Consider the following 22,286-nt stretch of genomic DNA (forward strand, 5'->3'; position numbering starts at 1 on the left):
AACCCGGCAAGACTGGAGTCGAACCACAGGGAGGTGAATTATGTAAATTATAAACAACAACAACAACAAGGATGATGGTGATGATGAGTTAAAGAGAATTTTAAGATGTAAGATTAATGTAAGGATTAAACAATGATAAAAACAAATGTCAAGGTTAGAGGATCCACTAATAGTATTAAAGATAAGTAAAGTATAAACTCTTTATAAATTATCAACATGATCATATTAATAATCTTATTTACGTAAAACCATACTTATAAATTTTATTAGGTTTTCATGATGATAACTTATGTTGACAACAAATCAAGTTCCTCTCATAATAACGATGTCGGCTGAAGACTATGAAGGATCAAGTATTTGATGTATCAAGTGTTATACAACATAAATCTAGATTAACCATTTAACAAACAATGTATTAAGAATTGATAAGATAAAAAGATAAGACATGTTAATATTAATTTTTCTTAGATATAAGCATTTAAGTCCATATTGAGTTTATATTATACTCATTTTAACACCATTAGTGAAACATTTTCACCTTAACATGATAAACTTAGCTAAACATTATAAAGAAGAAAAACATAAATAAACAATATAAAAACATAAACATGATATAAGTTAACTAAGTATAGTAAAGGAAATGAAAAGCATAAACAAGAGATTAATGAAAGCAAAACTTAAGGATTACAAAAATATAAAGAAAGAGAGCAAGAACATGATCTTGATCTGAAAACCAAGATGCCTAAATGAATGATAAATGCCTTATTTTATAGGCTAAAATTCAAAAAGTATTTATTTGGTAATTAATTATTGATGTAGTGGCCAACTATTGATTTAGTAGACTTGGTGGACAACAACACTCAAGCATTTTAGCTGGATAACATGACATTGATGGAATTAGAATTTAACAAAGTATTCTACATGAAAGTTGTTGGAAATCATCTTTTCTTTCCACCCATAAAATTTCAAAACATTTGGATCACTACAGCTTGAGATATGTCTAAAATACTAAGTAGTGCTTTTGGTGGACAACCCTCAAGCTCTTGTTTGGATGAAATGTTATTGCTTACATCAGAATTGGAGCAAGTCGTCTTTATGCAAGTTGTTAGAAATTATCTTATCCTTCCACCCACCAAATTTTATGTCATTTAGGCTTCTAGAACTCTAGCTATGGGTAAAGTTCTGAGCAGTGTTTGGGCTAGATTGGAGGACAAATTCTGACTTCTCTTTTGTGGTTAAGCTTTAAATTTGAAAATGACAGATTTGGGTCTTCCACTATCATAAACGTTGTGGGCCCATTTCTTATCTTTCTAGCCATATAAACCAAACTAAAGTATGATCCAATCACTGAACAGTGTTCCAATTTGAATTGAATCAACATCTCTTTTCTAAGCTTAGCCTTTTCTTTGTCCTTTCACTTTCAATAGTTAATCACATCAATCAATCCTTTGAATTATGAGATATGCCTGCATTTAAAATGAACATTTATCATAAATTAAAGCTATCTTATATTATCAGACTTGTTATTATAAAACATGTTCTAGTTAAAGAGTTATTGATACTTCAAGTGTAAAATGATGATATAAAATCTTGATAAAAATACACATTTAAGTACTAATCCGTAACTATCACAATTTCACTAAGAAACACCCCTATTACGAAGATTAGTTAATCTCATCAAATGTTTGCATCCTATTTTTTCAATGAACTCAACAACATCTTGTCTCTGATCCGTCATCACTATAATGGCAGATTCTGAGTTGATCAAGTTGGCACCTTTAAGTGAATGGAAGTGAAGCTACAGAACTCCAAATTGAGCAAAGTTCAATCTAAATAAAAGGTGTGCACCCTTTTAAACAACTTCAAGTGGTCTTCAACGACGATGATGTCAAAGTTGCTTCGACAAAGTCTCGAAAGTGGGTAACTCAGTCATCGATGGTTGTGATACCCATTTATAAAAACATTAACTTTTTTCATGTGTTCACATTTTAAGCTTGCTCAGTAGGTTCTTATCAAAGGTTGGCCACGTTTCTCACAAAATCAAAAGGTAAAAAACAAGTTCCTTAGTCTCCAAGTTTAGCAAAACCACCAAAATCTCCAAAACCAAGTTTGTTGCAAAACCACCATTATAAAACCAACATGGGTACAAATCTCACAACTGTAAAAACATACCTACAAGTCTCACATTTTGATTAGAAAGCCAAACATTGATGAATGATGATCAATCTTTAATTAAATCCATCAAAATCCTAGCTTGAAACCCTATAAATACCCTTTGAAAAATCATTCAGATGAAGAGAAAAAATAAAATGAGGAAAATATTGATAGAAGAACTTTAAATTTTAAGGTTTAAGAGCTTCTCATAAAGATTTCCTCAACTTTGAGAGAAAATAGCAAGCTTGGAAAAGAAGAAACCAAAGGGTAGCAACCATTGTTTGAGCTTATAAGGTATAAGACATTCATTTAGTTTAGTTGATGATATCCATGAGGCACATCTCTAGCCTATTCTTGCATTATTGATGGTGTTTTTGAACTTTTTTTTTTGCCTTATATTGCTTATATATTTTATTTTAATGCATAAAATCTTGTTTTTTTTCTTTGTTTAATCCTACTTGGAGTTGTTTGTTAATGTTGCTAGATGTTTAGAATATGCTTGGATGTTTAAATTAAATGAAATAAAGTGATTTTGAAATTTTTCAGATATAACAATAAGGTTATTGAGGCTTTTTTTTGGTTTGTTAGTGTATGTCCTTGGTTCATGAGCATGATTTGGGTCCAAAGTGTTTAAAGAGTCAATTTTAAATTGAAATTTGATGTTTTTGTTTATTGTCATTGGGGATGCATTATGGAAGGTGAAATCTAATGATGATTTTGATGATATGATGTTTTTCTTAGTTCTTTTAATTCAACTATACTTGATATTAGTAATATAGTTTGTGAGGACCAAACACAATGTGTTTAGAGGCCTAGAAGGCCATTTCTAGGGCTTGGCAATGTTGGGTATTTTTGGGTTTTAAAGCAATGTTCTACGTGTTCTTAGAAAGAACATTGTTTTAGCCTTTGATTTGGACCAATTTTGGTTCATTTATTTGCACTGGACACTTCGTTTAACATCTTTAATTAATAATCTAGGGTTAGTTTGCATCAATAATCATGATTTCTGAGTTCTAATCTTAGGGTTTTGTTTTTGCACCAAAATCTATTTTGATCAAATCATGATTATTGGTTGATAATCAATGATATTTGATGCTTGATTATTGTTCTGTGATTGATTTCCAACATGACTGTATCTTTGGTTTGTTCATAGTTGGTTTGAATCTTGATCCACATCGTTGAGTTCTCGTTGAATGCTCTTTGTGCTCTTCATTTTTTTTGAGTTGATCCGTTTTGACCAAAATATTTTATGTTTATGAGTTTTTGCAAGTTTGGTTTGTTTTGGGTTCTAATATAGGTTTTGATTTGTTTTTTTGGGTTAAACCGTGGTCTTTGGTTTGGTTTATGATCGAACTAAAGGTTTTGGGTCAACCTAGTCAGGTGTTGGGTCAAATGGTTAAGTCTTTGTTTGGATTGCAATGTTTTTGCTAAAGGTTTTTTGTTTAAGGATGTGTTTGACAAACACCTTTTAGACCTATTTTAGATAGTTTTATTTCAAGAAAAAATGAGTTTTTGTCAAACAAAGCCTCAATAAAAATAATAATAATAATAAAAAAAAGAAATAATTTTTTCCCCTTGCATATGGCCAAAAAGTCATAAAATTATTTGATCTTTTTTTTTTTAAAAAAAAAAACTATAATATTTTTGCATGCTTTTAAAAAATATTGAACAGATTTTACAAGTTTATAAAATTCCAAATAATTTTAGCGTATATTTCAAAAATATAAAAAATTATTTTTGAAAAAAAAATATATTATTCACTTTTAATATAAGAATAAAAAACCCTATAAAGGGGTTAATATTCAAAATATTATTAAGAGTAATAATTTATTATTACTCACTTTTAATATAAGGATAAAATACCTTTATGAGGTCAATATTCAAAATATTATTGATAATAATACAACTCATTCATTTATAATATAAGGATAAAGAAAATCATAAAGAATTTTATTCGAAATATTATTTGAAATGATGCAATAGCCAAAAATTCAAAGTTTACCCCGAAAGCAACCTTAGTAGGTTGACCAGGGTTTTGTTCCTTGTAGCAAACTTGTCATAGTAGGTTGGTAGAAATAGAAATACCATCAGACCATAGCAAACAAAGAGAAAACAATGCAGCTTATCTCAACTAAGACATAGTAGGGGTGCTAATACATTCCCTTTATACAACCAGTCATTTGCTTATAATCTTTGAAAAACTAATTAGGGTTCCTAGTAACTATAATAGTAGGTAATGACTCACTATACAACCAAAAACCTCCTGAACACGCTTGGAAAGGGTCGTTGTGCCTCCACAAGAAGGGTATGACACATTGCATTACCAAACACACATTAAGCTAAAAAGGAGAGTAATAAACACATTAGATTGGATTACTTAATTTTATAAAGCTAACATATAGTAGATTTATCGTTTTTTTTTTGGACAAGCTAATGGAAATTACTATTTACTAGGGGTGTTAAAAAAAACTAACAAACTGAGTAAACCGAAAAAACTAAAAAAAAATAACATAAAATACCAAACCGAGAGAGAAAACCAGAAAAACTTATTTAAAAACCAGGAAAAACACTTGGTTTGATTTTGGTTTTAGAAATCTGAAATCAATTGAACTAGACCAGCCCGGTTCAACCTCATTTTAATAGAGAAAAAAAATAAAGTATAAATACAAACTTATACTAACCCTAAATCATTTTTTTCCCTTCAGTCACCTCTCATCTTGCCCTCTTTCTTTTTCATTCTCCACCCCCTGCCCTTGTTCTCCCCTCTCTTTTCACTTGGTATGAATTTAATGAACCAAAATTTTACTTTTCACATGGTGATATGGTGTAATGGAATAATCAGATTTGGGATTGAAACTACCAAAACTTCAAAGGTCATTTCTTCGTTCTTTCACTAAATTTTTAATTTTTTTTCATTAATACTTGGTTTGATTTTTAAATCTCGGCTTAAGACTATCTCCCTTTAAAGGTACTTTTCAGATTTGGTATTTTTCAAAATTTGATTTCAAGTTAGCAACTTATAAAACATCAATCTTTCTCTTCATTTTCCCTTTTTTTTTTTCTCAAGTTATGATTGCAATACAAATACAATTTTATGGCTTGGTTGATGTGGGACAATGAAAAATTACCTTTCTAGAACTTCAGAAAAAAAAAAAAAAAACAAATATGATTTACTGATCAACATCATACAAGTCACAGATTGTTGCATGCTTCTTATTGTATATACATCATCATTAACTCTATGACTTCATGTGAAATTTAGTCAAATGCATTCCAACCTCTATGTTAGTTGCAATCCTTTTAATTGAGCTACATATCATAACAAAGATAGTTAAATGAAAATTAGAACATTGGAGCCCTGAAATTAACAACACAAAGTCTAAGTAATAGCTTTTAATCATTCATTTAAAATTCTTGTGTTGAAGAAAAGAGATGTAGATGATGAGCAACATGATTTCCATCTATATCTCAATTTCATGGTGATTATTTGTTTTTAGTTTTTTCCATTGCTAAAACAGACCACCCTTGTATAAATATAATTTCTGCCAACTTGCATCCTTAGAAAGTAAAGATTGGCTCCTTGTAAAAATAGGTATGGAGCTAATTTTTGTATCATTTGAAAATAAAGAAACCTTGCAAATTAATTAATCGTAAGTTACCAACTAAAAATCTTTAGAAAGTTAGGATTCGTTACAAAATAATAATTCTAATGCTGCCATATATGTGTCCTTATAAAAAAAGGATACCTTACAAACTAATTCCCTAATTTTTTAATCTTTAATGTCCTTATAGAATAAGAAAGTTGCCTTGTAGGAAATCTATAATAAAAAAGAAAGACAATCCTAAACCAATAAAAAAAATAATGCAATTCTTGCATAATAGCTTATAAGCTTTATCACAAGGCCTTGTCTAACTCCAATTACTATAAAATTTTAACCTTATAGGAAAAATACCTCTGGAATCTTCTAGTAAAATTTTAGTCCAATCCAACGGTCTTGAAAGTTATGCTTATTAGTGTAAAACTGCACATTATAAAAAATAAGCCCAAAATCATCTCTCATTGTCCAACCCTCACATCATATGGATCATATTAATCAAGATTTAAACATCAATTTTTGATATATTGAAGCTTGATTTGACCCAAATATCTTGAATAAATCCATTGAATGCCACTTTAATCTTCTTGCCCTTGACCTTTTAATCTACCCAATCGACACCTTTAATGGATCTTTTTGTGGTGCTTGTTGGTTCTCATCATTTCTTCTCTTTTTAAAATAATTTAACCTTGAATCCTCATCTACATCAAATAGAAAAGAATCATAAACACTAAAAATAACATTAACACCATACTCACATGAAAGATCTATTTTGTATGCATTGTCATTTATTCGTTCAAGAACTTAAAATGAATAGTCTCTTTTGGGCTACAACTTAGATCTTTTATGGGTTAGAAATCCTTTCTTACTCATATACACCCAAAATCAATGATCTGATTAAAAAATAACGCACTTATGATCTTTGTTAGCTTTAAATGTATATTTATAAAAACCAATAATTTTCTTAATAATTGAAGTTAGAGATGCAATTAATGTACTAGCAAATCATGCATAAAAACCATCAAAACTAGCCAAACCATATATTTTACCACTAGGAATACTATCTAAAAGGCATTATGTTTTTATAATCCTGCAACAAAGAATCAACAAAGCTATTTTACATAAGATTGTTAGTAAAAAGAACATTCTTAATAACATTTTTTCTTGTATAAAAACCCATTTATTTCTTTGTTTTCCCTAAACTCTCTCTATTATCTTTCTTTCTTTCTACTCTTCTTAATTTTTCCCTCACTCTTGGCCAGATCTCTAATTTATATCCTGTAACTTTTCTCTCCTCTAATAGTTCACGATCAAATATGTATTTTCACTCTCTTCAACCTCACTTTCTCTTTTTAATTTCAGTTGGTCTTAGTAGGCATTTTTGATAAATAAAAATACTATAAAAGTGATGGATTCCATCTTTTATAAAGAATACCCATTTCTAAACTTATAATGTACTATTTTCCTATCAATCTACTACGACTTCTTCAATAACAATTGACTTGCATATGTAAAAAATGCATAATAGAAAACCTTACCACTATATCTCCTAATAAAAAATGAAATCAATATATGTTTATTATTAATACCTTTAATTGACTATATTCATTCAGCCATTAGAGTCTATAAAGTTTATGATGCTTTGTAGTGTTCAGACTTAACTTCCTAACAAGTGTAGTTTTAACAACATTATCACAACTTCTGTTATCTATAATCATACTATTTATCCTATTACTGATATGGCATATTATATAGAAGATATTTTTCTTTTATTTCTCCAAATCATCCTCTTTAATCTGAACATTTAGTGTGCATTGAATAACAAGTGATTCTTCGTTAACTAAATACTCTACATTATCATTGCTAACATCCTCAAGTGCCTACATCTCATCATCAATGTTGTCACTCTTGGTTTCCACCTCCCTATGATCTTGTAAAAGCATAACTTTTTTATTTGGATATTGAAACTTTATGTGACCTATTAACAAACATAAAAGTTACTTAACATCGTGGTTATGAGGAGTTTAAGTATCAAATTTACCTGTAGAATTAATGAAGGCTTCTTTCTTGACTTAGATGGTTTGACCTTCACATCCATATTCAATTTGGAATAGGCAACCCCTTCCTTTTTATAATTCAACCTCAATGATATTTTAGACTTATTATAAATTACCCTTTCACTTAAGTTATTCTTCCAACTTTAAAGTCATATACATCATGTCTTGTAACTCCACATAGTATTGCAACTTTATTATATTTGCTATATAACAGTTTAGCCCATTTAAAAACTAGACATAGTAACTTCCATATTCTTTACTATGTTTGCTCAAATCATAACGATTTCTATCTCTTTATGGTAACTCTCTACACTTTTAAATATACAAGTCAAACTTTGCAACCTCTAATATAAATCCTAATAACAATGTCCTAAAACAAATCTCTTCTTTAAAATTGCTTCTATCTCATCCTAGGTATCAACGGGCCTCTTATGGTTTCTTTTCACACTTAAAACAAGTTAATCCCACCAAATTTTAACATAATCAGTAAATTTAATAGCAATAGACTTCACCTTCTTCTTTTTTTTTCGAATAATGGTGACAATCAAAGATCATTTCTCTCCTGAAATATTAGGGTTTTCATCTTGATAGTTCATAAGTTTCCATTTAAGCCATCATAATACCTAAAATCTCTTCCTCCTTTTCTATGGTTGAAATTCCCATGTGGCCAAAATCCTTTATGTCCAAAGTTTCTAGGGTACCATAATCTATCTCATTAGGTGAATGATGCCTCGTCAAGGTCTTTGGTTTCTTAATCTTTATTCTAATCAATAAACTCATCTAAAAATGGGGTAGCATGTTTTTTTGGCCTTCTAACATTAGGACCCTTTTAAATTGACCCCGTTATAAACTAACAATCACGTCCTCTTGTCTTTTCATTATGTCAAAAACCTCACCAAACCTCACATCCATCCTCTTAAATTGCTATTGCATAGCCTGTAACATAAAAAATAGGTATTCCTTTTCTTTCATAGGTGATGATTTGTTTATGGAAGACATCGTCAAAATCTAAATTTTCACGTTAGTAGCAATTTACACACACACATACTTCCTTATGTACTTACACTCTTTATGATGTCACTTCACTCATGTTTAACTCAATTCTAGCTTTTCACGATTTTTTACTCTTTTTTTTTGTATTTTTCCTCTTGTGTTCTCATTTTTAGTTCTTTAAAGAACTAATCATAAACAATAAAAAATCACAACCATGTAATGATCGACCATAGATTTTAGGACTCAAAACAATCAATAAAAATAAAAATGATAATGATATGAATTTAAAAAGAAAAAAAATGACAGTAAAAACAAAACAGTAACAAATATATCAACGAACATGGACATAATATAAACTCAGTGTAGACTCCAATGTTTATATCCAATAAAGTTTGTTATTAACATGTCTTATCTTTTTATCTTACTAATTCTTAATACTTTGCTTGTTAAATGGTTAATCTAGATTTGTGTTGTATAACACTTGGTATAGCAAATGCTTGACACTTTCATAGCCAACCGTATGGTATAACCTACACCTGTGTTATGAAAGGAACTTGATTTGTTGTTAAGATAAGTTAGCATCATGAATTCCTGACAAAATTTTTGGTGTTACTTAAATAAGATAATTAATATGATCATGTTAAAAATTTATAATGAACTATTAAGGATAAATCATTCGATTGGAACCTCCTTTGTGTATAGTTTCCAGTTGATTAATAAAAAGAGTTTATACTATACTTATTTCTAATACTATTTATGGATCCTCTAACCTTGATATTTGTTTTTATCATTGTTTAATCCTCACATTAATCTTACATCTCAAAGTCCTCTTTAACTTATTATTATTATTATTATTATTAACCTCCCTGTGGTTCGACCCAGTCTTGCCGGGTTATTTATTACTTCGACACTTCTACACTTGGGAGAAGACATCAGTCTTTTGATCGTGTCACTGCCTGCTCTAGATCAAGCTTGTCTAGTATCCTAATCACAAACCTGTATTCCTCATAAATGTTAAATGACTATACAAATCGGAGATTGGAAATCAAGTTGTTTTCCTAATTTAACTTACTTTTGATGAACAAGTATAGCTGAAGAGTAGACTCCTTGAGTGGTTCTTCCATCTCTATCAGTGGCATTGTAAGTGATGATCTTTTTCTCACAATATTGTTCCATGTTGGGGTTGCAATAGAAACATTCCCTACTAGACCAAACTATGCCTCAACTCCAACCATGTCTCCAACTCTGAATTTCCTTACTTCAGGACCCCACTCTACTTCTTCTTCCTAGTGTTATTAAATAACTCCTTGATTTGAAACCTGGTAAAGTCATGTTCTATATTGACCAAGTCAACTATACAGGTTAACCTATGATTTAATTGACCTAGTTAAAATCTAAATAAGATTCAATTTGATGAGAATCAACAATCACCACCATAAGATTTATTGGATGTGCTAAATGGACCAATTGTAAGAGTAAACCAAGAGGATCAAAAAGACATTTAATGGGTTGATTCATGATATTCAGGCTAAACAAGCTTCAAGAATTATACATTTACTTTGAAGATGGCTTTAAGCATAAAATTAAGTTTAAATGAGGATCAAGCCTTGATCAATGAACTCTAAGTAAGAGATGGGACCGCTTAACCTGTACTCGAACTTAATTATACATTTTTATGTTAATGATCATAACTTACAATCTAACTTTTGAATTGAGCTAAAAGTTTTTTAGAAGATTTTAAAGGTCTTGTTTCTTACAACATTAAAATTTCATAACAATCAGACATCGGTAATGTCTTTCGATAAGGCATATAAATTACTATGCATATTGCGCTTTTATTTGTACAAGACTTGGGCTTTGTATTTTATTTTATCCATACTTTTAATTAGTTAGTTATTTGAGTTTAATTTTCAACTTAGGGTTTATTTTTGTTTAAGTCAAATATATAAATACCTTTTATTTTTTTGGATGTGAAGATGTATTGATTTTTGAATAAAAATTATATGAGCACTCTTGCTTTTGGGTTAATCATTGAACTTTTCAAAACTTATCAAAGAGATCATCTTTGTAGTGTTCTAACCATATACTTTTGGTTCTTGATTCAAATAATCAATGGGTCAGGGTTTTATAATCTAATTATAAGGTTTAGCCTTCCTTGTTTACATCAATTCAGTGTAAGAGATTGGCTATATAATCAAATTCATTATTTTTAATTTCTTGTTTTGTTTTCATTATCGTTTTCTTTTTTTAAAAAGATTACAATATAGAAAATTATTCCTTACATCAAAATCACACCATATAGAGTTTGATTTCATCTTGTGCACATATTCAAGATAATTAGCGCAAAATTCATCTTGTTCTTGAATTGGGTTTTCCTTGCTTTTCTGATTTGCGATTTCTTTGATTAAAAAAAAAAAAAAAAAAAAAAAAAAGTCTTTTTAATTGCGTTTGGCATTGAAAAAGGAAAAAAAAAAATCATAAAAGCAAGTCAAGAAGTTTAATTTTAAATATATTTTATTTAGTTATTCTTCGAGAAAGTCTTTCTTTGTTGATCTTTGGTGTTTAATTTTCTTAAAAGCAAGTCATGAAGTTCAATCTTGAATATGTTTTGTTTGAGTTATTCCATATTGAATTCGGGTTTTTCGAGTTATTCCTAAAAATTTTTTAGTTTCTTGTTTGTTTTTCTCTTGAATTTGATGATTTGAACTCTACTATTTGATTTTTTTTTATTGATATTTGTTTAGTTTAATAAAGAATTGAAAAGAGGAGTTACCAGTGATAAACAATAAGAGGGTATGAGAATAACATTACGAAAATCAAGTTAAAGGTAAAATACAAGTGGAGGGACACAATTTTAAGTGTAATCATGCAAGAAGTGTATGAGTTAGTAATATCTTTTACAAGGAAGTGTCTGGACAAGATAGAGCATGGCCACGAGCATCCCGCCCCATTTATCACCCAATCTTATAGCAGAAAGTCTCAAAAGTGTGGCGTTTCGATGAACCTAGCTAGGCACATAAATGATCTCATGAATAACCATAACCGTGAAGCTATAGTCAATCTGGGATGCCATGCAAAGCTGAAATGCAAGCTTGAGAAAGTTCAAGTTGTGATTTGCAAACGTAGTTTAATAGCAGTTGTTACGTCTCGATTACAACCACACATTGTTGCACCTCTGACTAATGCACCGCCAAATCATTTAAACATGTAATAGCCTGCGACGAGCCATTGTACAGAGTTAGCTACCAAATGTTTTATACTAAAACATCCTTCCCCCTGGGGGGACAAAGAATTAACAAATACTACTGTTACAACAACAAATGGATGCCCATTCCGCGTCTTGTTAAAGCAGATAATGGCATACCAATTTGGTCATGTCAGTTGGCCACCAAATTGATGACGGCAGCAATAACGGGCATGGAGAGGGCACATATAACAGCAGCTCACTAATCTTTCCCTTTGACTTTGCCTTCAGAAACTTTAGATCCATCATAAGCTGAAAGAAAGAAAGTACTTTGGTTCTTATGTAGAAATCTGCAAGACAAGAATATATTTTTTTACGGGTCAAGGCAAGACAGTTAAGAGATTGAATATATGAGAAGGCAGGAAAGGAATAAACAATGCTTGACCAGATCACTGTAAAAGTAGATTCCTTTATGTTCCATAATCTTTAAAGGCAGCCTTTGATATTTACCAGCTTGTAGTGCATTACTTATGAGAAGGTAGATTATGGATCATTATCAATGTGTAGCACAGACATTAGAAGTGCCTCTTCATGAGCCTAGAAATTTGTTGATGCATGCGTGAATTAACTACTCTCCTTGGTCAAAGGCAACAATGATGATAGAAAAGATTTTGCTTTCTGATAATTGCTTGAATGTGAAGAATATCTTTTATTAATTAACTCGATCCATTGATAAAAGATATTCCTAATGAAGTAAACGTCTGATATGAAGCCAATCACAATGAAGATGAGGCCAGTGGTGGGAACCAAACTTTTTCTCTTTCATTTTAATTTCAATTGAATTTCAGTGTTTATTTTTTCTAAAGAACAGGGATGGAGTGAGTACTTGAGAAAGTCGAGTAATTTCTGTTGCAAGCGGGTTGATGTATCCTCTTCAATGTTCACATAGGCCAAGAGCTCTGGTAATTTAACTGCAAAGAGGAAAAAGTAACATTATAAGTCTGAAAAATTAACTCCTAAAATAAGGAATAAAGTCACTTGCACAAGTGCACACCATGTACAAAAAGTAGTTCCTCATTAAACTGGGTTATATATCATTTCAAATTCTTGACAGTGTTCTTTGCTGTGAGATGTTCAAAGGAATGCAGGTGATTTCAAAACTAACTACATCTGTGGGCTTCTATCAAGGTTTCAATCACCAGCACAAGCACACATGACTTGGTTAAAATGTGAAAATAACATTGGAAAGGCTCGGCCTTCGAATAACCATCTAACAAATGCTCAGAATGTGAAAAACTGTAACCTACCCATAAGGGTGTCTTTAAACATTTAAGGAAAACCCCATCTGTCAAGGTAATTCGCTTCAGAGGAAAGGTTGTAGAAAATTGGACTTGCAACTGTTACAATAATTAAGAAGGCTATATAAAATTCTCAAGGAAAAAAGAAAAGAAAAGGGAAGGCCATATAAAAGTTACTAATGTTTGCCTCCAGACAACAATGATTGAATTTAATTTCAGACAGAACAAAATAAAACACATTTCATTAAGACAACACAACTGGTGACCATATCAGCTTTCATTAAAGATTACTGATCAAAAGCAATAGCTTCAACACTCTATCAAACAAAAATATGATGGTCAAACAACTAAAGAATGTAAAAATTATAAGTGGCTAAAAAGCACAAGTGCTTATGATAAGCATACCAAAGAGCCTCAGCAAATGTTCAGCACCATATATAGTCGATGGAGATACATCAGTTTTGACAGTATCATGATATTGTTGACGCTCTTTTTTGTATAGTAGCATCACAGGCAATGCTTTGTCAAAATAACACCTTATTCCTTTCAAAATTTCTCCAATGGAATCAGTTATCCTGTATCCAAGAAAACATGATCCATGCAACTATTATTGATGCAACCAATGCATGAACCTAGATATTAAGTAACATCAGAAAATGTGAGATAAATGCAGAATCAGCAAAATAATTGATTGATGTCTACTTTGACATCAATGCCCTTTACGGAGGCCCATATGAGAGCACAGTTGTGACTTGTGGCATACATAATCCATGTTGCATTAGCAAAAATCAACTCTGAAGCTTGAGCATATATCAGCATTAATTGGTCTCATATATGCTCAACCCAATCTGAATCCCAAGCAATTCAGGCCTTTTGAAATGTTTCATGTCTTGACCATTTATTGCAACTTTAAATCAATTTTCCCATCCTGGTGCTCTGGCTTCACCTTTTACTTTTAACATTCTGATTCAAAATAAAACATTCTACATCCTTCCATTCAGGTAAGTTATTAACATCTTCACCAGTAATATTCCACAATATTGATGGATGGAAGGTATTATTCATGGATCATTCACTGAGATATGTTCGTCTAATTTTTTTGCTTTCCTAGAGAATCAATGTAATTTCTGTTGAAGATACGCTGGATATTCTCTTTCAAAACATCTGAAAATTGATCTATCATCAACCATTGGAACAGAGAATAAGATCACTGTTATGGTGGTCTATGCAATTGAGAATATATACTAAAATAGCTGATAGGAAAGAAAAAAATTCCTAGCATATGCAAATTATAATTGATACATGTAATGTCAGCAGAAGCTAGAACAAAACTCACATGCCATCCTTCTTCGACATATATTCTAGGTACTTTGTCAAAATATCATCCACATTTGGTGACCGGGGAAGTTTAACAAGCTGCATTTAAAAAGAGAGGTTCTTTAACAAATCAGAGCACTATATCATTAAAAAGAAGATTGAACTTAAACTCCAATGATAGATAAGCAGAAACGTTTTCTTTTCCTAGTGGGTTTAGATTTTCTATTTTGTACGGACTTTGGTGCCTCTATAAAGCATGCTAGACATTAGAAAGGAGGCTATGGATTTTGATTGATCAATAAATTGAGTTTTTGAATAATAGGTTCACTTGGTTATTTTGTGTGTTTTCATTTGAAATCTGCATATGGAAAATTTCACATTCTGGAAACACATTGAACCAATCAAAAAATACTGTGGCACAGTGTTGAACTATCTTCTATCCAGAAATGGGGAAACTACATTAATTTCAATTTGTAAATAGAAAAAATACTTTTGTCACAAATCCCATTACATGTATCGATTTGTGAGTACCACGAGTACATCAAGGTTAACAAATGGCAATAAGACAGAACATAGTCATACACCACAATACTGAAGAAAGCAAAACAAGGACAGTGTTCAGAAGAATATCTAGAACATCTAGAGTGAATTGAATCACTACAGGGGTGTAGGTCTCACAGTTTCCTCTTTTACTTGCAGAATTTCACTAGAATCTGATCCTTATACCAAAAATCCAAAATCTTTTGCTAAAAAATATAAACCTTTAAAGTGTAAAAGGCCAACTATTTTGTGGGAAAATTCCAAGCTCTTAGGATGGGACGATGGTCTTGTGTTGGATGGGTTGGCATTGGCTGTTTTAACATGTATGGCATTCAGGAGCAACAAAGGTGTCAAAGGACAAAGAAGTTGATATTAGGATTTTCAACAAAGAACAATATTACAATTCATTGATATTTGAAAAAAGCCTGAATCTTTTTTCTGCAAGATCCAATAACTAAGAAAATCACCAAATCTTTTTTTCCTGATTGATATTTGTAAAAAGCCAACCCTTTTATCACAAAAAAGTACAACCAGAAAACTGAAGCTGGATAACAGAAAAGTAGCTGCATTGCTGGTTCAGCATTATAGAAGCTGTTTTGATTGTAAACAAGAAAAAAATAGGAATTATAATCATCAAGATATAGAATTTCAGAGTTAATTCTTTAACAAGTATAATGTATGCACTGTAGTGTTGATACCCTAATAATTAGGACAGCAAGAGAGGTGATTTAAATTGAATGCAATTCAAGAGTAACAGGATTTCCAGAAAGAATAGGGTCAAGGTAAAAAAGGTGCTCTGTCAAAGGCTTGTTCACAAGATCGTATGTAAAAATTGCCAAAGAAAAGATTATGGTAACACATCCAAAATGACTGGATAGACTTGTAAATTAAATGTATGCAGGGTTATATTCAATGAAGCAAAAACCATTAAGCTATTTGGAAATAATTGAACTTTATGGCTTCTACACTAACTCAAAAAAAAACAATTCGCATAATGAATACAATATAATAGCAATAGGAGAAAATATGTGAATACCTTGTCCTGCTGGGTGACAAATTCCCAATCATCAACAAGTTGCTTCTTTAGTGTTGATGGAATTTGGATCTTGACAAGCTTTTCTACAGGTAAATTATCCTTCTAACAATTTGAAACCACAATATTAAGAGGAATCTCAATAAGAATCTAAGAAGAGCAATGAAGTTTCTGAAATAGAGAATCTGATTGTGAGGGTATGCTTGTTTTCAGCTTGGTCTTCAATGAAGGAAAAATTATTAACAAAAGCAGTAAGGGGGCAAAACAGATGAGATCGGAGCAACAACAAGATGTAGCAGGCCAAAACTGCTGTCCAACACATACTTCAGAAATTAAAAGGTATGCCAAGGCACCATATGAAATAATATGAAACAAACCTCCATTCCTGAATCACTTTTACGCTTCTTCCCTTTTGCCACTGCAAGAAGCAGTGACAATTCATAAGAACAAATTTCTTTGTCTTCACGAGCATATATCATTTAAGAGGCAAATTGAAGATAAACCACTAGTAAAGGAAAAAAAAAGGCACTAAATATAAATGCAACTTGTTTGAATATTTCAAGATGGCAAGATTGCAATAGAATAAAAGCCGAGTAAATATGTCCCCTGACTTTGGCAATCATGAAATTAAGACCCAGTTTTTACTAGTAAAATGTTTATAATGGTGTACTACCTAATGCAAGTCAATATGGCACAAGATGAAACAAAATGATGCTGGGAAAAAAAAATAAAAAACCTAAGACCAACAGATAGCAATGCCAATGTCAAGCTCCATACAAAGTCCTATGGCACCACAACTTTATTTGGGTGAAAATAATTAAACTACAAAATTCTTTTCATCCTCTTTTGGAGAACATCTGCCCAATTCGCAGGTGCAAGCCTGATAGGATGGCCTCTATATAAAGAAAATAAACAGCAAAAACAAATCTAGGACTAGCAATGTATAACAAGCAGAAAAATCATACCAGCTTGTGGTAGGACTTCTACTGGAGAATAATGACAACCAATAGTCACTTAATAAAACAATGAAAACTGTGCTTATGAAGAGGGAAAGAAAAGGAAGGTAAGGGAACAAACCATTGCTTTTAGGATCTTCCTTGTCCATCTTTGAATCTACAAAACAAAAACTAATTTTTATAAAATTGAAATAGTTATGAGCTTAGCTATCACTTAGCAGTTTCATAGCCATGACATTGCCAAGAATATTGAAAAGTGAATCTGACTATAAAAACCTGAACAAGCATTCAAGGTACTCATATATTAGCACAAAATGAAAGTTAAGTCCCCAAGTTATGTCTTGTCTAAATATAACAGTAAGAGTTATTGAAAAGGGAGAGAACATCAATTGAGTATTTCCTTTGACCTAAGAACCCATAAGCTGATTCTCTCAGGCAAGGAAGAGAAAAAAAAAGTCTTCTAGATGGCCAACAGTTGCTCAGAGACTTTCACACACCACAAGCTAAATGAACAGAACTTGTTGAAAATCTCCATTTGGACATTAACACATACAAGATAAATTTGAAAAAACATGTGTATAAATAAAACTGAAGATTACCAGTAGAGTTTTTTGGCTTCGTCTGAGAAGAACGTCCAGGCTTCAAACCCTTGTCTACACCTTGTTTTTTCTCCAGGGTCTGCTGCTTCAAGACATTATCTGGAGTGTGTTTCATTAGTCTGTCCATGCCTACCCATTCGTCCCAACTGTTGGCAATATGTCCAACCCACAGTAATGATTTCTGTGTCCCTTTTTGAAACAGGGTATATTTATTAACGAAATAAAACTCTTAGAAAAAAAAACAATTCCGAGAAACCTTTCAGCGATAACATAAACCAATTCACAAATGGGGCTAAGTAGTAAAAAAAATGACAATAGGAACAAATGCTAAGATGAAAAAGATGCAACAAGAGGGCTCACCAGCTGAGAAATAGAAGAAACATCAAAGACAAGATTTTGTTTTTATAAGTTGTAGCTTCTCTTTTACCTGTCCAATTGATAATTTTTTTATTATTCTAAACTAAAATATCGTTTGTTTTCAATTCATTCAAGTTATATCTGCTATGTTGATCTAAAAAGATAATTTCCAAATTAAATTAAAAGACAGCAAAACCAGCAAAGATCCTCAAGTATATGTGTTTCCAAAACCTGCTTAGCATGCCTATAGTTACTGGCAAACCATAGCTATTCTATAGCTAGCTAAACTTTATAATAGGACAACAGTTTCCTACTTCCCTAATGTGACATTGATTTATATGTTTCTTTTTAATATATCTCATACACAATCGATCATTGTCTTTCAAATGGTAACAACTGCCCCACCCCCCTTTTTTCTCCAACCCTTTCCTGTCATGATAAACCTTGTCAGTGTAATAAATTACCATAATAAACTAGTAAAAGGAAAAGATAAAACAGTATTTGATAAACAATTATAGAAAATAATTAAAAACACATAGCAGGAGGAAATATTTAAGGAAATAGAGGAAGGAAAATGTCAGACTAGGTACTCTAAACAAAGTTTATAGTTGTATAGAATTAAGATCATAAAACTCCTAAAAAAACTAGCATCAATGAAAGAAAAGCATTAAAACAGAGAAGAAAGAGGCCTTCACTTATGAAATTTTATTGAAAAAACCTAGACTTTTAATCTTGGAAAATTATTGTCATGTGATGAGTGCAATGGCATTAAATGTAACAATAATGAAAAGCGTAAAATAGATATCTAGTTATTTACTTTTGCTATTGTCAGTTTTGCAAAACGCCATAGTTGTTGCTTCATTTCTTGAAACGTCTTAATATTATCCTAACTTTTAAAGGGAAAAGCAGGGGGGAATCACATCATGAATAAATAAAGCATCCAAGAAACTTGGACTTATACGTGATTAGATTGAAGAGAAAAAAGAGGTAGAGAAAATGACCTCACAATGTTCCAGTCTGACCTATTCAGTTCCAAAATCTCAGCCAAAATATATAGCAACAGGAAAAGAACAAAATGCATACTCACTTTTTATTCCAACCCTGTAAAACAGCAAAAGGCACATCACTTAACATCATAACAAGGTAATACTGTACCAGTCAACTACTCAGCGGTTCAGTCATTCAAAATTGTATAACCAGAACAAGTCATTCAGAAAGGAATAGCTAGGAGAAGCTTACAAGGTAGTGGACGAAGTATCTCCATTCCTTCTTACGAAGCTCAGCTTTTTGAACCTAAGATTTAAAAGAACATTTAAAAAAAAAAGTTAAAATGCTAGAAATGAAAAACATATAATATGCTGTAAAAAGAAATTAGATAACACACACATTGTTTCCAAGGAAAATCCAATCTCATCTACAGCAAAAAATCCAAAATCAAGACAATTTTAAACTCCCTTGATTCTTGCGTGTGGTTCCCAGGCAACTCAAAAATACTTGGCATCTTAATTTCATTAAAAAAAAAAATGATAAAATAACACTTGTGAACTGAAAGGTCACATCCATAGAAAACAACACTACTCTCCACCACACTAAAATGCTCCTTATTACAGAAAGATGGAGACTGCAGCAACTACAAGTCACAGTGAAATTTACTTAGTTCAGTTGAAATCCCTGAAACCAATAATTGTTAGTATTCTGCAATAACAAGACAAATTAAACTTGTTACGCTAAAAAAATCAAAATTCCAGCTTCTATAAACCCTAATTTCAACAATAAGCTATTAAAAAAACCTTAAATTTCCTCAACTATCACTTTCACCCCATTTACCACAGATTTCCATTCAAACAAGCAAAATCACAATTAAACACTAAAACCACCAAAAACAAAACCTAAAATTAACAAAAAGTCGATTTAAAAAAAAATTAAAATAAACATCAGTTACAAAATCATAGGGCACAAATAAAAAAAAATAGAAAAGGAAAGATCTTATAGAGAGAGATGCCTTGGCCTCGTAGATGCGGGGTCCGTGGTAGGCGAGGACGCGCTCGCCTTCGGAGAAGAGACTGGAATTAGAAGGTGTTTTGTCGCCGCTTGAAGCCTCGGCGTCGCTTCCGGAATCGTCTTTCGATGAGCTCCCCATTTCTCGCTTTCACTGAAGTCGATAGGGGGGGGGGGGGGAAGCTTTAATCTTACTCACTGCTTCTCTATCCGGTGAGAGTTTAGACACGACTGGTCCCGGGAGTTTCGCTTTCTTTTTTCCAGTTTGAAAATAAGGGGGAGCGTGTTTTTCACCCTTTTCAGTTTTTTTAAGCTTCTCAGTATTTTTTTTTACTTCTTTCCTTTCCTTTTATCTTTCCTTCTTTCTCATTTTTATTTATTTTGTTGTTTTATTTCTTCTTTTTTTCCTCTTACAATTTAATGGGTGACCTACATGTTTCCTGAAAATGTTTGAGTTCATATTTCTTTTCAATTTGTTCAATAAAAGTATTTTTGTTGTAAAAAACATTTTTAGGAAAAAGTGAGTTTTCTATATATATATAGTATGAAACTACATTGATTGTTTCATGATTTATCCCTTCAATAGGTAAAATACCACAATGGCTCAATTTTTTTCCCCATTTTCATTTTTTTTTTCAATTACAACTTTGTATGCCTAAATTAATTATCAATTTATTAAAATTTGTGAAGAAAAGAAAAAATTCAATAAAAAAAAAAACCAATGTATAAAACAATACAAAATTACATGGTCAATCTCGTATTCAATGTACAAAGTTTTGTTTACTTCGTCTACTCTTTTTTTTTCTTACCTTATAGTCCCTTTGGTTTTTGCAATTTCGAATGTTCATATTCTTAACATTTGAGTCTTTAAGATTGAGAGAAAAGAGAAAAAGATGATGAATGACCACTTTTAGTATCAAAATTCTCCATGTTTTGTGTCAACGAGTTTTATTTGATAAAGAAAGTTTGATGGCGATAGTTTTTTCTATAAACATGATTGAAAAAATAGATTAAGCACTGTTTAGATTTTTTTTTAATTCAGTTAATTATATTTTTTTTTCTCAGTAGTTTTGAGGTATTTTTGGGTTAGGCAAGTGATTTATAATGTTTTCTATGGTGTTTTTGGTTGAGAATATGTTGAAAATATATGTTTAGGTCATCCCTCCTAGTAGAACACTTGTTGCGTGCTTAAAAAAATAAAAATGGATGGCGCATCATCCGATTTTAATTCTAAAAAAAAAAGGAGGCTTTGAGGCCCAAGCACATCTGATTTTTTTTAATATGCATCATAATCATAATCTTGACCCCTTTTCTATATTTGTTTTTAATTTATACACTATAAAAAACATTAACATGATATTTTAAATATTATTCAATTTTGCCAATGGTTCTCAAATAATATTATAGAATGTTAAGAGAATATTAACAATTTTATTTTTCAATTATTACGTACCTAATATGAAAAAAAAAACTTATGAATAATCAATTAAAATCTAATTTATTTTTTTTAAAAAAAAAACTTTTAATAGGTTTTTTATATGATTTTATCATATTTATTATTTTTTTTCTTCAATTACATAAAAAAAATACTTAGATATTATCTCAATGTTTTGTTCATTTTCTTTTAATATCATGATGAATTTTTGTTTAGAAAATATTGCTTGCAAATAAAAAATATATTTTAGTTGAAACAACCGAGAGATGTATCATTAAGAAAATGAAGTTTAAATTGGAAAAATATAGTTTTTTTATACCTATTTCAAATGGCTGTAATAATAATAATAAAAAAAGAAACCCATCTATTTTCATTGTTATTGCCTTTATTAGAAAACATGCTTTTAATATAAAAATCATGATGTTTTTTTTAAGAAGATTGAGAATTTCTTATGATGGTATTATAGATTAGCGTATTTATTTTCTTTTAATGTTTTTTTTATTTTTTTTTTTTCATTTTCAGCTGAAACTAAGCATGCCATGAAGGTTAAAAAAAAAAAATTCTTTTTTCTTCTTTACTTACGTGTGTGTTTTTTTGCATTATTTTTTAGTTCATTATTTATTTTTTTCAATTTTGTGTTTTTAATAGTTTTATGAATTAATAGTTGTGTTGAATATTAATTGTTATTGAAAAACATTTTGCATTATTTTAGTTATTATTTTGTATTTATTTCATTTAGAATAATTTTTTGTAAATTTAGGATCACAAA

The 22,286-nt window shown here is 30.7% G+C and overlaps 1 protein-coding gene across 5 annotated transcripts; it reads right to left on the bottom strand.

Annotated features, from left to right (window-relative positions):
- Positions 1-11,892: 11,892 nt before the first annotated feature.
- Positions 11,893-20,401, bottom strand: LOC118047800 (protein MRG1). 5 transcript variants are annotated; one of them, XR_004687377.2, is made up of 12 exons: positions 20,087-20,395; positions 19,324-19,377; positions 19,172-19,185; positions 17,728-17,873; positions 17,250-17,285; positions 16,550-16,590; positions 16,176-16,277; positions 14,619-14,698; positions 13,688-13,857; positions 12,871-12,955; positions 12,165-12,334; positions 11,893-12,015 (listed from the first exon to the last, which is right to left on the bottom strand). XR_004687377.2 is itself a non-coding variant. In XM_035057175.2 (11 exons), the coding sequence occupies exons 1-11, from the start codon at positions 20,222-20,224 to the stop codon at positions 12,247-12,249; spliced, it is 954 nt and encodes a 317-aa protein (XP_034913066.1). In that variant the 5' UTR covers positions 20,225-20,395; the 3' UTR covers positions 11,893-12,246. The 5 variants fall into 5 exon arrangements, 3 of the variants coding, with proteins under 3 accessions (XP_034913066.1, XP_034913067.1, XP_073266550.1); XR_004687378.2 differs by lacking the exon at positions 11,893-12,015 and adding an exon at positions 13,292-13,381 and having other exon boundaries at positions 12,279-12,334; positions 20,087-20,401; XM_035057175.2 differs by having other exon boundaries at positions 11,893-12,334.
- Positions 20,402-22,286: the final 1,885 nt, after the last annotated feature.

The sequence above is a fragment of the Populus alba genome, chromosome 7, assembly GCF_005239225.2.
Source record: "Populus alba chromosome 7, ASM523922v2, whole genome shotgun sequence".
Classification (NCBI taxonomy): Eukaryota; Viridiplantae; Streptophyta; class Magnoliopsida; order Malpighiales; family Salicaceae; genus Populus; species Populus alba.